The sequence below is a fragment of the Dermacentor andersoni genome, chromosome 1 (genome assembly GCF_023375885.2).
Source record: "Dermacentor andersoni chromosome 1, qqDerAnde1_hic_scaffold, whole genome shotgun sequence".
Taxonomy (NCBI): Eukaryota; Metazoa; Arthropoda; class Arachnida; order Ixodida; family Ixodidae; genus Dermacentor; species Dermacentor andersoni.
In genome coordinates, this window is record NC_092814.1 from 196987559 (window position 1) to 197010157 (window position 22599).

The window sequence follows — 22599 nt, forward strand, 5'->3', positions numbered from 1 at the left end:
CGCTCGTTAAAGCCAACTTCCACCCGCGCTGACGAGCGTCGCTAAACTGTAAACTCAATTATCTTTCTCTCCTCTATAGTCGTTATATATTACTGCAGCGCTGTATCCCACAGAGTAACCGATACAAATGTACGCGAAAAAAGAAAAGCTTATCTCTACATTTCTCCCCAGCCAGGCGTAAGGGACATAATGATGTTCCTCGACCGAAAGGATGGCCTGCGTTCGGTAAAAACACTCACTTATACGGCAGCCATGGCTGAGTTAAAATACCACGTGTTTAAGCGGTGACTACTGGTGGCAGTTTATTAAAAATAGGGGACTTAAGACAAGATAATTAAATGCGTAAGCATTTCTATGCCTACCCAACGAGTAAGCCTGGCCGTCCGTCCGTCACGTACGACGACGGCTTTCAAGATAGTGCCCGCCGCAGCGAGCGAATTTACCTTCGTGCTGCCTCGCGCTTCGACGCGAACTAAGCGGTGAGAGTACAGTGCACACGAAGCTATCAGCCCTCGGCACACTCTGTCCCCATCACAGATCGCTTTCAAGGGAGGGCCTGTTATGGTTGATCACAGTTCATGATAGTTCGACGCGGATGCATAAGGCGATGAAGAGCGATAACGGCTTATAATGATAGGAACGTCATCAGTGCACCTAGCGCCGCCACCTGCAGCACGGCTACGTCAGCTGGTATACCTCGCAGGTAAACGGGAATTGCGTCACGAGTGCCAATTTCTCCTCTAGTACTTGGTAGGCCAAACTCCGAAAGGGAAAAAACAAAGAGAATCTAGCCCGCTCCCATGGCAACTGTTTTGTTGATGCGCCAGGGGGTAACGCCGTCCCGCTTGTCGTCTGCTATGCGCTCGACGAGCACACGACTTTTTCTGCAGGCGCCAACCGCAACCAACACCGCTTGCATTTTCTTTTTCAAATTGTTTTCCACTTTTAGATTTTGTTTTCAACACCCTTTGGCTTCTAATTTCCTTTTCTTACTCACAACTTATGTGCAACGCATCTGTGTGAAAATTTATCTTTTTCTGTTCAAGAGACGCTAGCCTCCCTTACAAAAATGACTTTAGACTGTCTATAGAAAGTCTATAGACTTTTTATAGACGACCTTGCCTTTCTATAGATTTGGACTTTTGTTGATACAAAGTCTATAGACTGCCTATAGATGAAAGTTGATAAAGTTTCCATTTCTTTTTGTCTATTCGCAGTCTATAGACAGTCTATAGAAAAAAGTCGATAAGGTGCTTGTTCCTTTTTTCTCTACTTCCTCTCTATACACTACATATAGACCAAAGTCTATACAGCCTCTATTTATTTTTCTCTATTATTTGTCTATAGACTTTCTATAGACTAAAGCTGATACGATTTCTATTTTTTGTCTATTCGCAGTCTATAGAAGGTCTATAGAAAAAAGTCAATAAAGTGTTTGTTTCTTTTTTCTCCACTTCCCCTCTATAGACTACCTATAGACGAAAGTCGCTACAGTCTATTTATTCTTCTCTAATATTTGTCTATAGACTTTTTGTAGACGAAACTCGATAAAACTTCTATTACTTTTTGTCTATTCGCAGTCTATAGATGGTCTATAGAAAAAAGTAGATATGGTGTTTGTTTCTTTTTTGTCTACTTCCCCACAATAGAAACCTATAGATGAAAGTTGATACAGTCTCTATTTATTTTTGTCTATTGTTTGTCTGCAGACTTCTTATAGATGAAAGTCAATAAGTTTTCTATTTGCAGTCTATAAATGGTGTACAGAAAAAAGTCGATAAGGTGTCTGTTTCTTCTTTGTCACAGCCCCTCTATAGACTACCTATAGACAAAAGTCGATACCGTCTCTAATTATTGTTGTTCATTCTTCGTCTTTAGACTGTCCATAGACGAGAGTCGATAAGCTGTATATTTCTTCTTGTCTAGCCCCACTCTACGTAGTTCTTCAAACACGCACGTGAAAACATTCACGTACACACACAAACACACACACACACACACACACACATTTATATATATATATATATATATATATATATATATATATATATATATATATATATATATAATTATAATTATATATATATATATATATATATATATATATATATATATATATATATATATATATATATATATATATATATATATATATATATATAAATATATATATATATGGCTGCGCGACCGGCCGCTCGAGTCACATTGCGTGTAATCGCGGCCTTCTTCACGCTCGGAAAAACACTTCTATGGAGCACGCGTTGGACAGAAAACTGTATCGGGAGTTTCTAATGTTGCTTTACAATTTTACCACTGCGAATTTTCATCTAATTAAAATAATTGAGAAATTAACACTAATTACCTAATCAGGGGAATGCAAAAAATAATCTGTCTCGAAGTGATGGCAAACAACATTACCTTGGTTCTCTCCAGCTACGTAGCATTCGCATATCTTAAAACCTGGCTCAAATTAAGTGAAAGACCCCGCATACTTCTTTGCAATTCGAATTATTTTCCATGGTTTCCTATATCACCGCCGGTGAAGGCCATAGGGTGGGACGTCTCCAAAGGTCATGTTAACTTATGCGAACAGCCCGTATACCGATTGTGGTAAGGCGTGAGATTAAGTATAAAACAGCCGATACTGTAAAATTCTTATTGCTTCAGGTTTACAAAAAAAAATTATGGGGTTTTACGTGCCAAAACCACTTTCTGATTATGAGGCACGCCGTAGTGGAGGACTCCGGAAATTTCGACCACCTGGGGTTCTTTAACGTGCACCTAAATCTAAGTACACGGGTGTTTTCGCATTTCGCCCCCATCGAAATGCGGCCGCCGAGGCCGGGATTCGATCCCGCGACCTCGTGCTCAGCAGCCTAACACCATAGCCACTGAGCAACCACGGCGGGTCAGGTTTACAAGGCGTCTATAGATTGACAAGAGACAAACATCGTTAATCTGTGCCCAACCCGTGTACGCTGTAACCAAGCGCCTGCAGGTACCGGTGGATAATACGGAGCTGCGTTTGATATAAGCCTCTGAAGTTGTATACAGCTGAGATTGCTGTAGAGCCTACTTGTAGACTTTAGTATACAGATAGTGTATACCGCCGCATTTGTTGGCCACATGATATTGTCGCAGCACTGCACGGCTGAGGCAGAGAAAGAAGAAGTAGAGTGTGCGCGCGTGATCTCGCGGTACTCTGCACCGGCTGGGCCTGGCCTGTAGCTTCCCTTTCGGACCTCGTTTCACCGTTTCACCCTGTAATAAACATCATTCGTAACATCTTTGGTGGAGGTGCTGGGTAAATCTTGGACGATCCTGGACGACCCAGTTCTACCAACTGTCCTACGGAGTAGACGCTTGGCCGGTTTACGACCACAAGCAGCGGACATGGCCGATTCCGGGGAAGGCAATGACGACCTCACCTGCGGCGGACCAGACAGCAATAAAGCAGGTCAGGCTGGCTACTGGACACCGCTGCGAGAGCCACCCACCTTTTCGGGGAAGGCCAACGAAGACGTCGACGACTGGCTCAAATACTACAACAGAGTGAGTCGCCACAACCACTGGAGCACTACGAAGCAGCTCGATAACGTGGTTTTTTTTCTCGCTGGAACCGCGCTCCTCTGGTTTGAAAACCACGAGAGCGTTCTAACGAGCTGGGATAATTTTGTAGAAGAATTCACCAAGTGCTTCGGGGACCCAATCTCTAAGAAAAAGAAGGCTGAGCAGACGCTTTCCCGACGAGTTCAATTACCTGGCGAAACGTGTACACCGTACATAGAGGCTGTTCTGAAATTATGCGGAATCGTCAGCGCTACCATGACAGACGAAGACAAAGTAGGCCATCTGCTTAAAAGAATCGCTGAAGATGTTTATAATTTTCTTATAACGAAGGAAGATCTTTATGTTGAATTCCAATGGCGGAGTCGGAGCAGCCGACGCACTCCGCGAGCGAGCACTCGACTCTGGCGTAGAGCAACGCCTCCAAATCCGCGAGTGGAACACAACCTGCGCCGCCGGAGCAAGGCGGAAGCGGAACTTCTATTGCCGAGTTACCCAGGATGCCTTGCGTGTTGTCGTTTCCTTCCGCTGTTTGCTCCCAGCACCGCCACGCCAGTCACTTCTCTCTTCAGCGCCGTTCACCTGTTGTTTTTTGAAAAGTGCGAAATGGATATTTCGGCAAGCGTGCAGCGGCTTTTGCTTCCTCTGATGAGCACACAGGATGCGGACAAACATGGTAGGTGTCTTCGCAACTTTGAACACTGTGCTGTAAGTTCAATGCAACGCACGTGTTGCGTGGAGCAACTGTCTGTTGACGCTATATTTCAGTTGCGTAGTTGCTTTACTGCTGATGTGTTCGTTTCACTCAAACGCATCGCATCCGTCATTGTATTGTGCATTTTCCTGTGGGTCCGTCGTGGTGCAGAAGTAGTTGTCTAGCTTTATATGTCGCGAAGAAGCAATGAAGCAGTGTCACGTGCCTGAGAATTTGTCTCCCACGAAATTTTAGCGGAGGTATCAGTGCGAGTGCATTCTGCTGCCGAATGGAGTTGTGCTGTTATGTAGGTCAGGACGGTAAGTGCATCCAATTTTCGAATCAGTCTCAGTGCCACAGAAATCTACAAATTGCTTTTCATGAAGCGTCACTGTCGATTTCAGGCCAGAAGCACCGTACGGTAATTTTGATTAACAGCCACCTGATCAGGGACGTTGCATCATGCTAAGCGTGTGTAATGTAATCAAGAATGTGCACCATGTGTTGAGCAAATATTGAACTTGCGTGGTACCGTGCATGTTTATATTACGCTATTATTAGAAATTTCGTGTTGAGATGAGGTAGCGCAGCAAACAGCGAGTTATTTTGTTAAGCTGTGTTAGGAAGTGTGACATGGCTTAATTGCTTACGTAGTTGCATGAAATGCACGTGGTGGTTTAATGTACTGCAACATGTCACAGAGTACAACTTCGTAATGGTTATGTCGCTTCATATATGCCACCTTTATGAATCCAGGGCAATGAATAATGTTGCATTTGGTTTTTCCATCAACAGTGCCGGAACAGAGCAGAAAAAATGACCAACGCAGTGAGTTCATTCATAATGACATATGATTTATTTATTGGTACTGTTAGCCCAAAGGCCGATACAGGATGGAGAAATCATAAAATGAGCTTCAAAAGATCGCTGCAAACACGAGCACCACACAAATCAAACCAGCAAATGCAATCGCTTAATGCAGCTGTAACACCTCTACAACTATCTCATGCAGTTTTTGCTTGCAGGTACAGGCTGTGAGTGGACAGCCGGGGAAACAAAGCTGCTATTTGATTATTATGAGCAGTACTTTGCTGAGATTGGACCGTTGAAAAAAATTCAAAAATAAGCAGCTAATGTTCAGCCAAATTGCAGCCCAGTGAGTCCATTTATGATGACATATCATTCATTTATTGATACTGTTAGCCCAAAGGCTGATACAGGATGGAGAAATCATAAAATAAGCTTCAGAAGATAGCTGCAAACACGAGCACTACACAAATCAAACCAGAAAATACAATAGCTTAATGCAGATGTAACACCTCTACAACTACCTCATGCACTTTTTGTTTGCAGGTACAGGCTGTGAATGGACAGCCGGGGAAACCAAGTTGCTATTTGATTATTATGAGCAATACTTTGCCGAGATTGGGCCATTGAAAAAATTCAAAAATAAAAAGCTAATGTTCAGTCGAATTGCAGCCAACATTACAGAGGCACTTGGAGCTCCAAAAACCGGTGAGCAGTGCTGCAGCCGCTACAAAACCGTTATGCGTAGAAAAAGAAGTGCTACAGCACACAACAACAAATCCGGCAATTCCCCATGTGAAGTGCCCTTTGAGGATGAAGTAGCCAGAATACGCTGGCTAGACGACAGCCTCGAGCCCGAAGAGCTGAGGGACAGCTCTGGCGTTGTTGCTGTTAAGAGGCCAGCCAGCCAGGCGTCGGCCAGCCAGGCATCCGCCAGCCCAGCGTCGACCAGCCAAGCATCAGAAAGCCAGGAGTCCGAAAGCCTAGCGCTGACCCAAGCACTGACAAAGGAGCCTATGCCCAAAAGGCCTAAGCCCTCAGGTTCGAGAATGCTGGAGATGAAGGTATTCTTCGATGAAATGAGCAAAATTCAAGAAGAAAAAGAAAAAAGACGAGCTACACGGGAACAAGAGAGAGAGAGGCGCCACAAAGAAAGGCAAGAATACAAGGAACGTATTCGTCAAGAAAAAGCAAAACAACATTCAGAAAAAATTAGGCTTTTAAGCCGTGCTCTTGGCCTTGAAGAATAAAAAAAATCCAGTGTCCGAGAATATCGGCTTGTTTAAATAAAAGTGTACAGTGCCAAACATGTGTTTTTGTATTTAATGAGGGCCGCACGTTAGTACACACACCGCAGCCCCCAACTACTGCATGGACTTTATTTCGATGCACATTGGAGCTAGTGGTTCTCATGTTTACATCCAGGTAGTTACAGACCAGGCAGGATTTCGTAAAGGCTATTCAACAATAGACCGTATTCACACTATCAGTCAGGTGATAGAGAAATGTGCGGAATATAACCAACCCTTATATGTAGCTTTCATTAATTACGAGAAAGCGTTTGATTCTGTCGAAACCTCGGCAGTCATGAAGGCATTATGGAATCGGTGTGTAAAAGTACTGAAAGATATCTATGGCAGCTCCACAGCCACTGTAGTCCTCCATAAAGAAAGCAACAAAATCCCAATAAAGGCAATATGATATCTCCAATGCTATTGACAGCGTGTTTACAGGAGGTATTCAGAGACCTGGATTGGGAAGAATTGGGGATAAGAGTTAATGGAGAATACCTTAACAACTTTCGATTCGCTGATGATGTTGCCTTGTTTAGTAACTCAGGGGACCAATTGTAATGCATGCTCACTGACTTGAAGGGGCAAAGCAGAAGAGTGGGTCTAAAGATTAATCTGCAGAAAACTAAAGTAATGTGTAACAGTCTCGGAAGAGAACAGCAATTTACAATAGGTAGCGAGGCACTGGAAGTGGTAAGGGAATACATCTTAGGGCAGGTAGTGACCGCAGATCCGGATCATGACACTGAAAGAATAAGAATGGCTGGGGTGCGTTTGGCAGGCATTCTCAGATCATGAACAGCAGGTTGCCATTATCCCCCATGTACGGGGCAGAAACCTGGAGGCTTACGAAAAGAGTTCTATTTAAATTGAGGACGACGCAACAAGCTATGGAAAGAAGAATGATGGGAATAACGTTAAGGGATAAAAAAAGAGCAGATTGGGTGAGGGAACAAATGCGAGTTAATAACATCTTAGTTGAAATCAAGAAAAAGAAATGGGCAGGACATGTAATGAGGAGGGAAGATAACTGATGGGCATTAAGGATTACGGGCTGGATTCCAAGGGAAACGTAGCAGGGGGCGGCAGAAAGTTAGGTGGGCGGATGAGATTAAGAAGTTTGCAGGTACATGGCCACAATTAGTACATGACCGAGGTAGTTGGAGAAGTATGGGAGAGGCCTTTGCCATGCAGTGGGCGTAACAAGGCTGATGATGATGATGAATTACAGGGCTACAAAGAATGTGATACCATCATTGCATGATTACGCATGAAGCCTAGTGCTGTCATTAAAGTGGCTTTTGGTGTTTTGGAGCTAAAGGAAAAGTACAGTTTGGAGCAGGATGGTTTAGTGACCAGTTTTTCTACAGGAGCTTTGCCAAGACTTTCGTGCGCTTAATTTCTCCAAGCCTGCGCAGTGCTCGCTCTTCACCAGATTTGTCAATATGATTATCACTGCAATTCTGCCACTGAACGTCATTGGGTGCTTGCTCATTATCATCATCATCTGGCTCTACATCACCATACTCAATGCACAAGTTGTGCAGAACGCAGCAGCTTATGATAAACTTATTGAGCCAGGGAATAGTGCGGAGCTCAAGGTACATCAGCTGTCTGAAGCGCTTTTTGAGAGTGCTAAATGCATTTTCAATTAGAACTCTTGTCGCTGAAAACTTATAATTAAAGTGCTTTTGCTGCTTTGTTAAAGCACCGTAATCCCTGTAGGGGGTCAACAGGTGTTCCCGCAGTGGATACGCTGCATCCCCTAAAAGATGGTAAGACCCCTGACATACTGCAGAGATTTTCTTTGAAAGTGGCGACAAGCTGAACACATGCGAATCATGCATTTTGCTTGAACTTCCAATGAATGCGTCCAGGAAGCGCCTTTTGTCATCGCAGACGGCCTGTAGTGTGAGGGAAAGGTAATGGTGCCTGTTGCAATATGTCGAAGCAACCTTCTTCTCCGGGCACTGTATCTTGATGTACGACCCATCGATGCAGCCAACAACATCAGGCATTCCAGACACCTGCAATCAAGTCATACACTTGTGTTGAGCGATATCATGCATGTCTGAACATAAAATGAGCATTTGCAAGGAGTTGTAAGAGAAAATACTGGTGCTCATACCCATTAACTCACGTTAACAGCATACCCTTCATGGCACAGCACCATTTATTTTAAGTTAAAGAAACAAAATACAAACCAAATGCAACTTTGAGAAGTACTGAGGGCAGCATACACTGCCGTGCACACAACATATTACATGTTTTTTTACTATCCACTTCTCTTTTTACTATAGCAAAATGGGAGAGAGAATAAAACAAACCCCGTGTATCTTCCCTTAATCGATTTGAAGCACGTAATGAGAATTTGCTTGCCAAAGCAGACATGGTCTATATCGCATCGTACTCCCGGAAATCTGAACAGACATCTACTATTGTGGGTGATGACAAAGCATGCAGCATCATTCCTAAGCAAGGAATTGGCTGTGATCCCAAGAGATACTTTTAGGTTGAATGTTTCGACCACCACTGGTATAAATTCTGAGTGTTATCATCACAAGCTACCACGTTTTCATGAAGGTCCAGCATTATAGAGCTTGAAATAGCAAACAAAACGTGCAGAGTGATGTTGCAATATCAATAAAACTTGGCTGGCCGATATTCAGTGCTTCTTATAGGTAAAGAAAATCAAAACAAACCTTCTCAAAACTTCTAGTGAGGTTCTCCAGGTCAGCAGGAAATTTTATCAACGACTGTCCCAGGGTCAGGAGGAAGTCGGCCACTCTATGAAGGATTCGGTAAACAGAGCTTTCCGACAAGTCGAACCGGCTGGCCACGTTTCTCATGCAGGTTTTGTTGGCTGCGTACCTGCGCAGTGGGATTACACGCATCCGAAAAAGCAGCTTCAGACTACAGTGCACTGCAAGCAACGAGCTCGTAGTGAAATGCGTTTTTATGCAGGCATCTGACTCTTTCGCGTTTCATTAATCGTTGTTAATTTGGCAGGTGCATAGAAAAAACGGCGAGAACTAACCAGATAAAAGACAAGATATGCGTTTCAGCAGATTTCGCTGGAACCCCTCCATGTGTGCCCGAAGGGCACATTGACGACGCGGCAAAGTCGGCGATCAACTTTTCCGCCACAGGTCGAGATAGCCTGAAGTGCCTTCGGAACTGCACAAAAAAAAAAAAAAAAAAACAGAAACGAAAGCACCACAACGTATTAAACCTTGAGTATGCTGCTTTCCTTTTTCTTTCCTTACCTCATCGTCCGAGTACTGCCGCACGACGTCCTCGATGAAGCCGACTACTTTAGGCCTCTTTGCGGGAATGCGGAACATCCTGTTGAATTCCCGCTCGTAAGCGGCAGTTTCACCGTCGCTGTCACTATCCGAGCAATCGCTCGTGTCGGAACTTGAGCTTTCCGACTCAGAGCTGTCGCTATCGAGTAGCAAAAGCAATGCCGCACGCTTTGCCGAACCAGCCGAGCCGTTCATGTCGTCCGCCATTACCAACACAACTCGCGAGTCGTGACCGGTGGCGCCTCCCAGCAGGCAAACGTGGTAAAGGAAATACGTCATGCAGACTTCCGGTCCACTCCGCCGATTTTGGCGGAGCATCTTTTTCTGCTCCACGGAGTGACTCCCGCTCTGAATCCACTCCGACTCTCTCATTGGAACACCTTACTCCTGCTCTCACTCCGTCATTGGAACAAACTTGCTCCGAAACGAGCAGAAAAACTTGCTCCGACTCCGCCATTGGAATTCAACATTAGTACTCCGTCTGATCTGAAGAAACACTGCCGGGCGTTTGAAGCGGATTGGGCCAAAGGATTGGGCCAGGATTGAGCCAATGAGAAGGATTGGGCCAAAGTTTGGACGATTGGACAATGTTACTACTATTGCAAGTGTGTCCGTCTCAACACACGACGACATCTCCTCGGTGATTCGGCAAGTGGTTAAAGAAGAGCTTGAACGCCTTAAAGTTGTTGACGATGCTCATACGTGCCATCAGTGTGCATTTGATCATCGTTCTCGTGTGCCACCGTCCACCTGGGCACCTCAGAGTTTCTGAGAACCTCGCAGGACCTATGCTGATCACACGGAGAGCAGCAACTTGCCACCGCAACCGACAAGTCTGAAACGCCGACAAGATGCACCACAACGATTTGTTCCGCGGGCTCTTCCCTCCTACAACCAGCCTGAGAGTACGTTTCTACCCATGACACCCATGTCACCGGTGTCACCCGCTACAAGCCGCGACTCCCGCATTTGCTACAGCTGCGGTGTGGCTGGACACATTGCTAGGTATTGCCACCGCCGCCAGCAGCGTGCTCCACGGTTTAATTCCTACACACCCCGCGTGCCCGCTGACGAGCCCTGGCCATATTCCAGTTCCTTCCAGCGGCTGCAGCAGGGACGCGCGAACCGCAGTGACTCCCCCGTTTCCGATCGCAGCCTCACACCACCACCGACACGACAACGACGCTCTCCATCACCTCGTCGTCGCTCGTTATCACCGCCGCCGCTGGGAAACTAGCTGGTGCGACCGACGGGCGTGAGGCCACAATATGTTCATCTTCATCAAGACCCCCTTGTGTAAAATTGTTTAAAAACAAAGTGTGTGTTTTAGTTGACAATGTGAGTGCTTTTGCTTTAGTTGACACTGGGGCGGCGGTTTCTGTTATGAGCCTGTCCTTCAAAAATCGTCTTGGACCAAAAGTTATGTTTTCTTGGGATCGGAACGCTACCTTTCGTGGAGTTGGCGGGGAAATGTTACGCCCACTTGGGGTCTGTTCTGTTTCAGTTACGATAGGGGAGCAGACATTTAGAAGTGAATTTACTGTGCTTGCACGTACAACGCATGACATTATTTTAGGAATTGATTTCTTGCGTGAGTGGGGGGCAACTTTGGATTGTGGAAGTGGCGCGATTTCTCTTCGCCGCGACGTGCGAACTTCAATGTCAGATAGCACCAGTGATGCCGCCGACGTTCTCTCCGTGTCACAAGATGTGTGTTTGCCCCCTAAGATTGCAATGTTTGTACCTGTCAATACTTCTCGCCCTCGTACAGGTTCTTGTTGTGGTTTAGCCGAGCCCGATTATAACAATGCGCTCAAGAAAAATGCGATAGTCCCTCGCTCCCTCGTTGTCACCACTGATGGTTGTACTCGTTTGTGGACAGTGAACGCTTCAACCCAATCCATAACATTGCCGCTAGGACTTAAACTGGCAAGTTTTGATGAACAAGCCATTGTCAGCGTCAGAACGGTCGAAATCTAAACTGCCGAAAAAAAAAATCCAACCCCGATTCCAACCATCATAATTCTGCTGACTTTAAGCGCATGATTAACAAGTCGCTGTCTTCTAGTGAGCAGTGTCTGCTGGAAGCTGTGCTCGCTCGCTACGCCACAGTGTTTGATTTTGCTCAAGGCCAACGAGCGTCCCATACACCACCGGCGTCTCGTATGCAAGACCGCATCCATACAGAGCAAGCAACGCCAATTCGTCAGAAGCCCTACCGCGTTTCACCTTCAGAGAGAAAAGTCATCGCCGAGCAGGTCGAAGAAATGTTACAGAAAGGAGTGATCCAGGAATAATGTAGCCCTTGGGCTGCTCCTGTAATCCTAGTCAAGAAAAAAGACAACTCATGGAGATTTTGTGTGGACTATCGCCGCCTAAACACCGTCACAAAAAAAGACGTGTACCCCCTACCACGAATAGATGACGCCGTCGACTGCCTCCACTCCGCGTCGTATTTCTCTTCTGTTGATTTGCGGTCAGGATATTGGCAAATTCCCATGCACCCCTCAGACAAGGAGAAGACAGCCTTTGTTACACCTGACGGTCTCTTTGAGTTCAACGTTATGCCCTTGGCTTATGCAATGCTCCAGCGACATTCGAGCTATTTATGGATACCGTGCTCCACGGACTCAAATGGGAAATTTGCATGTGCTATTTAGACGACGTCATTATCTACGGCCGGACATTTCACGAGCACAATCAGCGCCTGTCGATCGTTCTTGATTGTATCCAGCAAGCTGGCCTTATTTTAAACTCGAAGAAATGTCATTTCGGTGAGCGTCAAGCCCTCGTACTAGGCTTTCTGGTCGACAAAGATGGCATACGACCAGACCCTGAAAAGATAGCAGCGGTTCGCGACTTCCAACAGCCACAAACGGTGAAAGATCTGCGAAGCTTTTTGGGCCTTTGCTCATATTTCCGGCGCTTTATCAAGAATTTCGCACAGCTTGCCTCTCCCCTCACGTCTCTCCTTCACAAAGACACCCCATACTTGTGGACTGCTGACTGCGAGTCGGCGTTTCAACAGCTGAAATTTTTGTTGACTTCTGGACCGGTACTGCGGCATTTTGATCCGGAGGCGTCAACTGAGCTGCACGCTGACGCCAGTGGTGCAGGTGTTGGCGCTGTGCTTGTTCAACTCTGCGATGGCCGTGAGCATGTCATTGCCTACGCTAGTCGGACACTTACAAAAGCGAAGACAAACTACACCGTTACTGAACTCGAGTGCTTAGCAGTCGTCTTCGCCATTCAGAAGTTCCGTCCGTATCTACATGGCCGCGCATTCACGATAGTGACTGACCATCATTCACTCTGTTGGCTGGTTGCGCTGCGTGACCCGTCTGGCCAGTTGGCCCGCTGGGCTTTGCGCCTTCAAGAGTACAGCTTTTCCGTTAACTACAAGAGCGGACGCTGTCACGCGGATGCTGATTGCCTATCCCGTCTCCCTTCGCCACACACTAAAGCTGAGGGTGATGACTTCGACGACTACCTAGTTTCCATCTCTTCCGACTTTCCAGACCTGCGTACCTTCGAGAGCGAGCAACGATGCGACCCTACTTTGAAATCCCTACGGGCAGCTGCACGTGAGCCAGCAGGAACAACACCGTTTACTTTTCGTAATGGTTTGCTGTACAAAAAAAATTACTCGGCTGATGGTCCCCCATTGCTTCTAGTTGTGCCCGAAAACCTGCGCCCTGCTGTCTTTCGTTCCATGCATGACGATATCACGTCCGGGCACCTTGGCTTTACACGCACACTACACCGACTTAGACAGAGATTTTTCTGGCCCGAGCTCTGGAAAACAACGAAACAGTATGTCGCCAGCTGTACTGTTTGCCAGCGCCACAAGCAAACGACGACGGCCCCAGCAGGCTATTTACAACCAGTTAAGCCACCGACGTTACCCTTTGAAAAAGTCGGCATCGACTTGCTTGGCCCGCTCCCAAAGACGTCAGCTGGCTACCGCTGGATTATAGTATGCGTAGATTATCTTACTCGCTACACGGAAACGGCGGCACTTTCATCTGCCACTGCAGCAGATGTCTCTTCATTTTTGTTGCATCACGTCATACTCCGTCATGGCGCTCCCCGTGTTGTCATCAGTGACCGTGGACGGCAATTCACCGCCGACGTCGTTGAAGAACTTTTACGGCTTTGTGGTTCTGCATATCGTCATTCCACTCCTTACCACCCGCAAACCAATGGCCTCACAGAGCGGACGAATCGAACCCTTACCAACATGTCATCAATGTATGTCGCTGCTGACCACAAGAATTGGGACGCCGTCTTACCTTTTGTAACGTACGCGTACAATAGTGCTAAGCACGAAGTTACTGGATATGCGCCGTTCTTTTTGCTGCACGCCCGCGCACCCCAGAGCTTTCTGGACACTATTCTACCTTTATCGTGCCAAGAAGATCCTTCCATCGCCCAAACTCTGTGTCGTGCTGAGGGAGCACGTCGACTGACGCATCTTAGGACGTTGTCCTCACAAGGCAACAGCAAGATTCGCTATGATGCGCGGCATATCCCCGTCAGCTTTACTCCCGGTGATTATGTTTGGTTGTGGACACCTATCGCAGAAAGGGATTGTACCGCAAGTTTCTCGCCACTTACACCGGACCATTCGTTATACTGAGCCGCTTGAGTGATGTGAACTATGTCGTCGCCAAAGTGACGGCAAGTAATCGGCGTTCACGGGCGACGCAAGTTGTTCACGTGGCCAGACTCAAGCAGTGCCGTCACAGGTCCCTTTAACTCGCTCAGCGAGCTTCGTCTGCCCCCGTGGAAAATGTCGCAGCACTGCGCGGCTGAGGCAGAGAAAGAAGAAGTAGAGTGTGCGCGCGTGATCTCGCGGTACTCTGCGCCGGCTGGGCCTGGCCTGTAGCTTCCCTCTCGGACCTCGTTTCACCGTTTCACCCTGTAAATAAACATCATTCGTAACAATATGATCTACGTAGTCGCTATCAGCAATCCCAAGGCAGTCTTCACAGTTGTCATAGCATGACTTTTGTGGCAGTAGAATAAAGAAAGCAAAACGGCGATCCAATTGTGATAATAGATGTTATGAACGCCAACTTTAACTACAAATGGATTCCAAACAGGCATCAAGCTAACAGCACAGAGACTCGTAATGTATGTAGCTGACAACGCGGACTTTGTGAGTGTGCGATGAACCGATGTCGCGCATGTGGTGTGCGCGTTGTGTGTCGTCGGATTCTCAGATACTTTTCACATTGTCTTCATATCTCGGCTGCATCACTAACCTCGGGCGGTTTTTCGTTGGCTGATATCCTGCACTATAAGCTCATCAAAGTTTCTCATGCACTTAAAATATGCGCCAAATTCTCTAAGCCTACCCAGTGTTTCGCAGGCGGGATGTCTGCGCGGTCACGCATATGAGTACCTCATTGCTGTACTGATTACTTTGACCTATCATGCGAACTAAAAATTTGAACTAAAATACGTACGGGCATCACATTTGGCGGTACGCCGGAAGATATGCTGCAAATGCGCTGTATTACTCATCGTCGCTGGCGATAATGCAAGCGCCTGAAGGGCCCTGTTACGGCTTTTACAAGCAGCGCATTCATCCATGTGTGCGTTCCGGTCTCATACGATAGCCCCCACACCATTTATAATACAACCTGCCAGCGCATTTCCTTCGTTCAAGAAAAAAGGATGCAAAATGGAAAAGAAAAGAAGCCGTTCTGGTGCGCATGGCTCGCAGAGATAGAGAGAGAGAGAGAGAGAGAAAGAGACAAAAAGAAAAAAGAAAAAGGCGCACAGACTTCTCGGAGCGCACGCGCCCTGCGCCTGCGCAATGAGCGCTGTCTGTCCGCGTCAATTTGAATTCTCGACGAGTGCGCCAGGCACGTAAACGCTTGTAGCGGTGTGCGGTGTCTGCCTGAAGGTTGGTGTCTGCGTATCCGTGTCTTCTTTGTGGCATCACACGTTAACTACACTGAACGGAAAGCTTTAGCAAATATGTTTTGCGTCAATAGCTCATGATTAGGTAAGCGCATTTCGTAGCGCGAACCGGCTGCATGTAGTGCAGGCGACTCGGGCATAGTATCGGTTTCTGATTTTCATGATTTGATAATGAGCTCTTGTTCTCACTTCTACTATACGGAATGTTTTACGGCAAGCGATCGCACACGTTTGTTGATTTTAGCGTGATAGTTGATGTGCGTAACAAAGGAAGTACACCCTGTTTTAACTTGATACTGAGCTGCCACTAAGCGGATTGTGTGTGTTGAGCAGCCAGCGTGGTAGATCTCATTTCGTGGCGTTCGATCCGACCGCGATGAATGCTGCGTCGCATGTGTAGTGAAATTCTCGTAACATGCTTCACGTATATATCTCGAAATTGTGTTAGCATGAAGAATTTTCAAACAGACACGTATAGTTGAATAACTGCTGGCGTACTCGGATGAAAGGCCATGTTTGCGGGACATGCATCAGCAGTGTGTGCGCTGCCGCTTTCGTAAAGTTTAAAAGTAGCAGTGTTTTTAAGGTTCCTGGCAACCAATCTAAATAATTTTGAGAAGTTACCGCAAGCAAAACACGAGACATGAAGAAATATCTAGCAGAAATATCTAAAATCGAAGTATGAGTAAAATCGAAGTATATCATCTCGAAGTATCAGAAAAGAGACATTGCAGACTGTTCCAAACGGAAATAAATTGCAATTCTTAACGTGATTGTTCATAACTGCAGTCATTATGCTGAGCATGTTCGTTCGGCACGGGCATATTGCATTAACACCTGAAAAATGTGCACATTCCAGCCGGGTATCTTTGTTTCAGCAATTACTATTATAGGACTAGTTTGGGATTCTCGCACTTCTTTTATTTTTATAAGTACACTGTGTGTCACATGAACCTGTCTTGAAAGGAAACGAAACGTACCGTTGCTGGCACCGGCGACCATTACGGTTGTCTTACTCCTTATCATACTGTAATATAACGAAACATCATAATGGTACTGATTCATATTGCGAAGTAGTGTTTAGTCAGAGGTAAACAAAGTTAACTAGAGGCAATGATGAGAGCAAATGATATAGAAAACAACTATTGAACCGCAAAGATAGCTCCCTGACTAGTTTTGCCTCACATTGTTGCATTTGCTTTACGTGTGTGTCACTGTGTCCTTGTCTTCCGTGCTGTACTTGTGTGGCCATCAATTACGAACTTGCCCAAGCCCCTCTCAGCTTTTTTAAACAAGGGATTCAAGTCAGTTGAATCTAATACTGCATGTCAAGTGACTGACGAGTTATTCGTTTTATCTAAATATTATGGACTGGCAGGATTTGGCAAGTATTAAACCACAATATTTTTTTATTCCACTTAAGCTGCGGGCGTCATAGATTGCCAGAAAATTTTCATGAAAACAGCCAGGGAAGGCTTGGAAAAAGATCGGGAAACTTTAATATGGCCACATAGCTATGCTGTCTTATTATATGTCAAACAAAGTTTCCAGAGAATCTCTCTGTTAAATATATTTTTAAAACGTTTCACCTCATAAAATGTTGAGGGAAATTGGTTCCATTTATTGAAAAAAAAAAAACGAACGTCAAGCATACTGACCAGGCATTTCTTACTCAATTTCTATTTTTTTTTGCGTTAACTAAAAGTTTTGAACCTCGAAACCCTAGAAAAAATTTTCATCTTTGAAAGCACCTTAAATAATTTACTGTGATAGAATTCATTCGAACTATACTATCAGTTCTTTTTCCTAGGAGGTGCATATCTGTCGTGTCATGACACAAATTGCTCGTGTGGCATTTCGGGTGCTCGTGTGGTATACCTAACTTGGAAACCTGTTAGCATGCCCAAGAGGCCTCATTACCTGTAAAAAAACTAAGTGACGATATCAATACAATCAATCCATCTGCCTTCTCTTGAAGTTATGGTCAATGACCCATTCATTTAAGAGTATGAGAAAGACATTTAAATCTGTATTAAGCAATATAAATTACCATCTTTGGCATGATACTGTGAATACCCCAGTCACGTCTTCTGGGCATATACCTTTGCACGGGCATAGTTAACTACCAGCCAAAAAAATGTACAGACAGTCTAACTGGGTAACGTTTCAGCAATAAATATAGAGATCATTTGGGATAAGTACGTTAATGCATCATATATGAACTTGTCATAAAAGGGAACACACTGTTGCTGGCACGAGCAGCAGTTGGGATTTTTTAATTGTTCACCATACCATAAAATAAAACATTGTATAAAGGTACTGATTAGTATTCACAAGCAGCCCTTAGTCATAGGTAAACCGCATTAAGTGTTGACTTAGATGGTTTGAGCAAATATATTAAGCTGCTTAATGAACATACAAAGAATACACACGTGTTATTTTTGCCTAATATTGCTGCATCTACTTATTTGCAGCATATACCTGCAGCACCTTTCAGAATAATGGCACAAAGGTGAAGGCCAGCCTGGCGATCGTGCTTGCCAAGTGGAAGTAGTGTATATATTTAGTCTTTTTTCCATAATAACATAAGACATGCATTTTAAGGAATTCATCTACTATATCGTGCAACAAAAACAGTTAATTCATTGCCGGTGCATTTGTTTCATTTCTTGCACTGCATGATTCAGCACTAAATTCTTTCTGTTTATGCAACATATATGAAAGTACAGCTGGTTCCGGAGCATTATTATTCTACTAACATTAATGCATAAGTGCATATGAAAAGCAACAGGTACACATGCATAAATACATTCAAAATGTTTTGCTACCACATGTAAATAAAGATGTAAACTAACTTGTAGATAGCCGATATCTATGGAGGTATAGCCTTATACACTCTTTGTAGACTTGTCTATAAAATGACTGTGTCTATAGACTGTCTATAGATTATTGAAAATTCATGTTTTTTGACAAATGCCTGCAGAATGTCATAGAAAAAATGTATCGGAATGTTCCGTTTTTGTAGACTGAAGTCTATAGAATGTATATAGACTATCTATAGACATTTGTCTATAGACATCCCATAGACTTCAGTCTACAAAAGTAGAACTGTATATATGGTTCTACTTTTGTAGACTGAAGTGTATAAAATGTCTCTAGATAAATGTCTATAGATAGTCTATAGACATTCTATAGACTTCAGTCTACAAAAATAGAACTGTATAACCCTATACACTTTTGTCTATAAACATGCTGCGGACATTTGTCTACGAACGTGAATTTTCATTAATCTATAGACAGTCTATAGACTCAGACTTTTTATAGACTAGTCTATAGAAAGTGTATGGCCATAAGTCTATAGACTGTCTATAGACATGTCTATCGCAATAGTCTATAGATAGTCTATAGACATTTGTCTATACACATTCTATATACTTCAGTCTACAAAAGTTCTAACTATAAGCCTATACACTTGTCTATAGACATGCTGCAGACAATTGTCTACAAACTAATTTTCATTAATCTGTAGACAGTCTATAGACAGTATATAGACAGTCTATAGAGTCAGACTTTTTATAGACTAGTCTATTAAAAGTGTATGGCCACAAGTCTATAGACCGTCTATACACTAGTCCAAAGAAATGTCTATAGACAGTCTATAGACGTCATAGACAAATGTCTGTAGACTGTCTATAAACTTTCTATAAAAATTTTGTAAGGGCTGGATGCCATACGGCGCGACTGTTTTGTTTCAACAAAACATAAGTAGGCAGAAAATTGTGGTTAATTCACTGCTTTTATTAGCAACCTACCACACAGGAAGGTATTAACTACACAATACAATAATGTAAAGCTGAGTACCTCATTAGTCAGTACAAATGGGCGCGTTCTGTACTACGATCATAAATACAAAAGAAGGCTTCCTACAATTTCTCACAGACAGGAAATTGCTAAAGAGGCCATGTTTGTTTGCTGTCCACAACACAACACCACCAAAGCGATATTGGTCGCAACTGTTATTTGAGAATAATAATAATAAAAAAGATTATTTTTTTTTTACATTTTTCGCGTACCAGTAACGAAAACTTCCTTTCTTTTATTCCATACAACGGGTATACTTGCTAATCCAAACAACATGCTATACCTAGTCAATTTTCTGCACAGCTCTCGTGCTAGTGTGCCGATAAATATCTAGCCTATTATATTGAAAATGTCTATAGTTTTTTTATGTGTGGTTTTGTTTCCCAGTACAACACGTAAGACCACTAGAGCTTCATTCAGATCTGTAACATTGCGAAAACGGTATCAATACGAAATTCCTCGCTAGAATACTGCAGATCTTTTTTTTAAATTTGTAATGCACTTCGTTTGTTCTGTCCGCATCTAGATATAAATGGCACAGTTTGAAGACAATAACAACAAATAGCGCTTTTTTTTTTGTCGAGAAACAGTAAATGCAGGAGAGGCATGTATTAGCCGGTGGTTAATCTTCAGTAGGAGTTGGGCAAGGACAGAGTGATGCACAAAGGTAATATTGAACGCTTCGCTTCGGGACATGGAGAAATATTTTCTAAAAGCAGTGCAAGTCAGCTGCAATCAAGTCATCAGGGTAAACCTGCTCAGAACAATTCTCTTTTGAATGGTTTTCAAGACATTCCTCTAATACGCTGAACGTACATTACGCACTTTCTCTAACAGATTCCATAGACTCAGTTTATTGCGGCTTGTTTGAAGCATAGGACAGGTACTAGAGCTACGTTACGAGTTTCATCATTGGCTGGAGGTCATCCGTCACGAGAATTTCGGTGTCGACTCAATAGAGAGGCGAAAGCACTTCAACTTTTCTAGAACACTCGTGTCTGGCGCAGCATGGTTTCTTTCCTTATTAAGATTATTCGTCACTTTGGCGAAAGGAGACCCCCTCCCACTTTTGCCCTATTAATGAAACCTCTGAAGAGTGCTGAGCAACATTAGTACTTGCACAACTTTACTGAAGTAAGCTCAAGAACATTCTAGCATCCCGATATCCGTGTACGGAAGCTATGTAATAATCTTTGAAGAGTAGAGTGCAAATGTATGGGAGCAATGACTGTCTGCACAAATAATACGCGGCACGATGTTTATGCAAATATTGAAATATGCCGAAATATTTTTCTAAATAGAGGTAATCAGGAGACCACCCTAAGAGCTATCGGAATTACAAAAGCGATGAAATATCAGTAATAAAATTTTTTCGTAATTTTCAAGCTTTTGGAGCTTTCTTATTGCAGCGGGTTTTCTCTCACGCTGTTGTTTTTTTTTTTTTTTTTTTTTGAGATGCACATTGATGTCATTTATGTGCAGCATATAAGCCACGCTTAGCAAAACAACTGCAGCAGGTCTATGCAACACTTATTAAAGCAAAGGTTTATTATAGTAAACTGCTGTTTAGCTTATCTTTCAGTACACTGGACACACCGCACAACTGCGTGACCACACCAAAGTGCTCCCCAAAACATATCTCCATGTCCTTCCTAGCCTCTTGCGATAATGAAGCATCATTTGGCACTAAAAAATAACTGGCTGATAATACTAGGCATCAGTTTTTAGAGCTAGTTTTCTTGACCGATGAAAGTTTTTATTCATCTTATTGGGGATTAGGTAATTTAATGTTTTATATGGCTTGAATTTTCTGAAAAATACCCATAAGAGGCAAACTAACCACGAGTCGTTTAAACCTGGTGGGAAACTGAGCATTGCAATTTTTGTGGCAAGAACTGGCTTCACCGTGACTTATGCGGTAGCGCCAAGCGGGGCGCGACATTTTACGAACGTGAATTCGCTCATTGTCAGCGAAAACTGTACGGATTTTTAGTTTAGCCCATAATCGGGAACATTGTGCACCGCAGACGAGCAAGCGATAACGAGAAACTGACAAGTACGCGGTTTCTTGGCGCATGCGGAGCAAATTTCGCTGCGTAACGTCGCAGGGAACCCGGTGCCGTAACAAACGACGAGAAAAAGACAGCGCTGGCCGTGCTCATTACACTTGCGCCGTCCCCTGTCAAGCGGTTCTTGTACGAAAATAGTGAGCTTAAGGAGCACAGTTTGGCAGCCACTAATAACTTGTTTTCCTTACCTTCATCGATCAGGGACCGCCATTGCACTCCAACAGTCGGTGCAGCCGACCACGACATGGTCGGCGTGGCCCCTTCCTCCGAAGTGGTCCGAGCAGAGGCTTATACCGTTGTATATCTGCTCCCATGCCAGCCCCGCCAGGACACCCCATTTAGCGTCATTTCGACATATGTCACATCGAAAAAATGGGCAAAATAACGCGTGGTCACGATTAAAGAACGCTTAAAAGCGAAACCTAAGTAGAGAGCACGAAGAAGCGGCTAAAAAAATTCTACCCTTCTAGGCAGAGGTTGAAAATCGAAGCGAACCTATGTCGTCACATAGGTAACTAGAACTTCTTGTAATTGAAAACGCAAACGGTGACTGCTACGTAATTGATTTTCTTTTACTTCTGCCGTGTTCATGACCATTCAAAGGTGGTAATGTAGTAACAAAAAACTGGTCACTGGAATGCTCTCCATAGTAACCAGTTTGTGCAACAAACATGCAAATACCTTCGGCAGATATAAATTGCAAGTTTTCTACTCATGTAAAAAAAAAATGAAGAGCAGCCGCTAAGATATGCCGAAGCGAAAATTCCACCTGCGCGTCAGCTTGCATCAATCGGCCAAGTAGCTCCAGCTTTTTACAACACCGCAGAAAAATGCGCCATGCCAAACCAAAAAAAAAATTTCACTTGAAAATAAGCGCGGAAGATTATTCGTTTTTTTTTCTATAACTGCTTTGAAAAACACAGCGCTTGTTGCTTCATAACGACTGCAGAAAAAGTGTGCTTAACTCTCGTCCGCTGGGAAACGGAAAAATTTCACTCTTGTGTTGCTCTCCGAGTTGCCACATCACACAGCCACGCAGCAAGCCTTGTATCCTTTCCTCAGTTTTGCCGACA

At 44.2% G+C, this 22599-nt stretch overlaps 1 protein-coding gene and 1 long non-coding RNA gene across 2 annotated transcripts; one reads left to right on the forward strand and one right to left on the reverse strand.

Moving 5' to 3' along the window:
- Positions 1–3950: 3950 nt before the first annotated feature.
- LOC140215274 (uncharacterized) lies at positions 3951–6375 on the forward strand. The gene is made up of 3 exons (XR_011892230.1): positions 3951–4243; positions 5057–5089; positions 5615–6375. It is a non-coding gene; the product is annotated as an uncharacterized lncRNA (long non-coding RNA).
- Positions 6376–7317: 942 nt separating this feature from the next.
- On the reverse strand, positions 7318–9872 carry LOC126527931 (putative nuclease HARBI1). The gene is made up of 2 exons (XM_072288114.1): positions 9627–9872; positions 7318–8387 (listed from the first exon to the last, which is right to left on the reverse strand). Exons 1-2 carry the CDS (start codon positions 9870–9872, stop codon positions 7725–7727), a joined length of 909 nt encoding a protein of 302 aa, XP_072144215.1. The 3' UTR covers positions 7318–7724.
- Positions 9873–22599: the final 12727 nt, after the last annotated feature.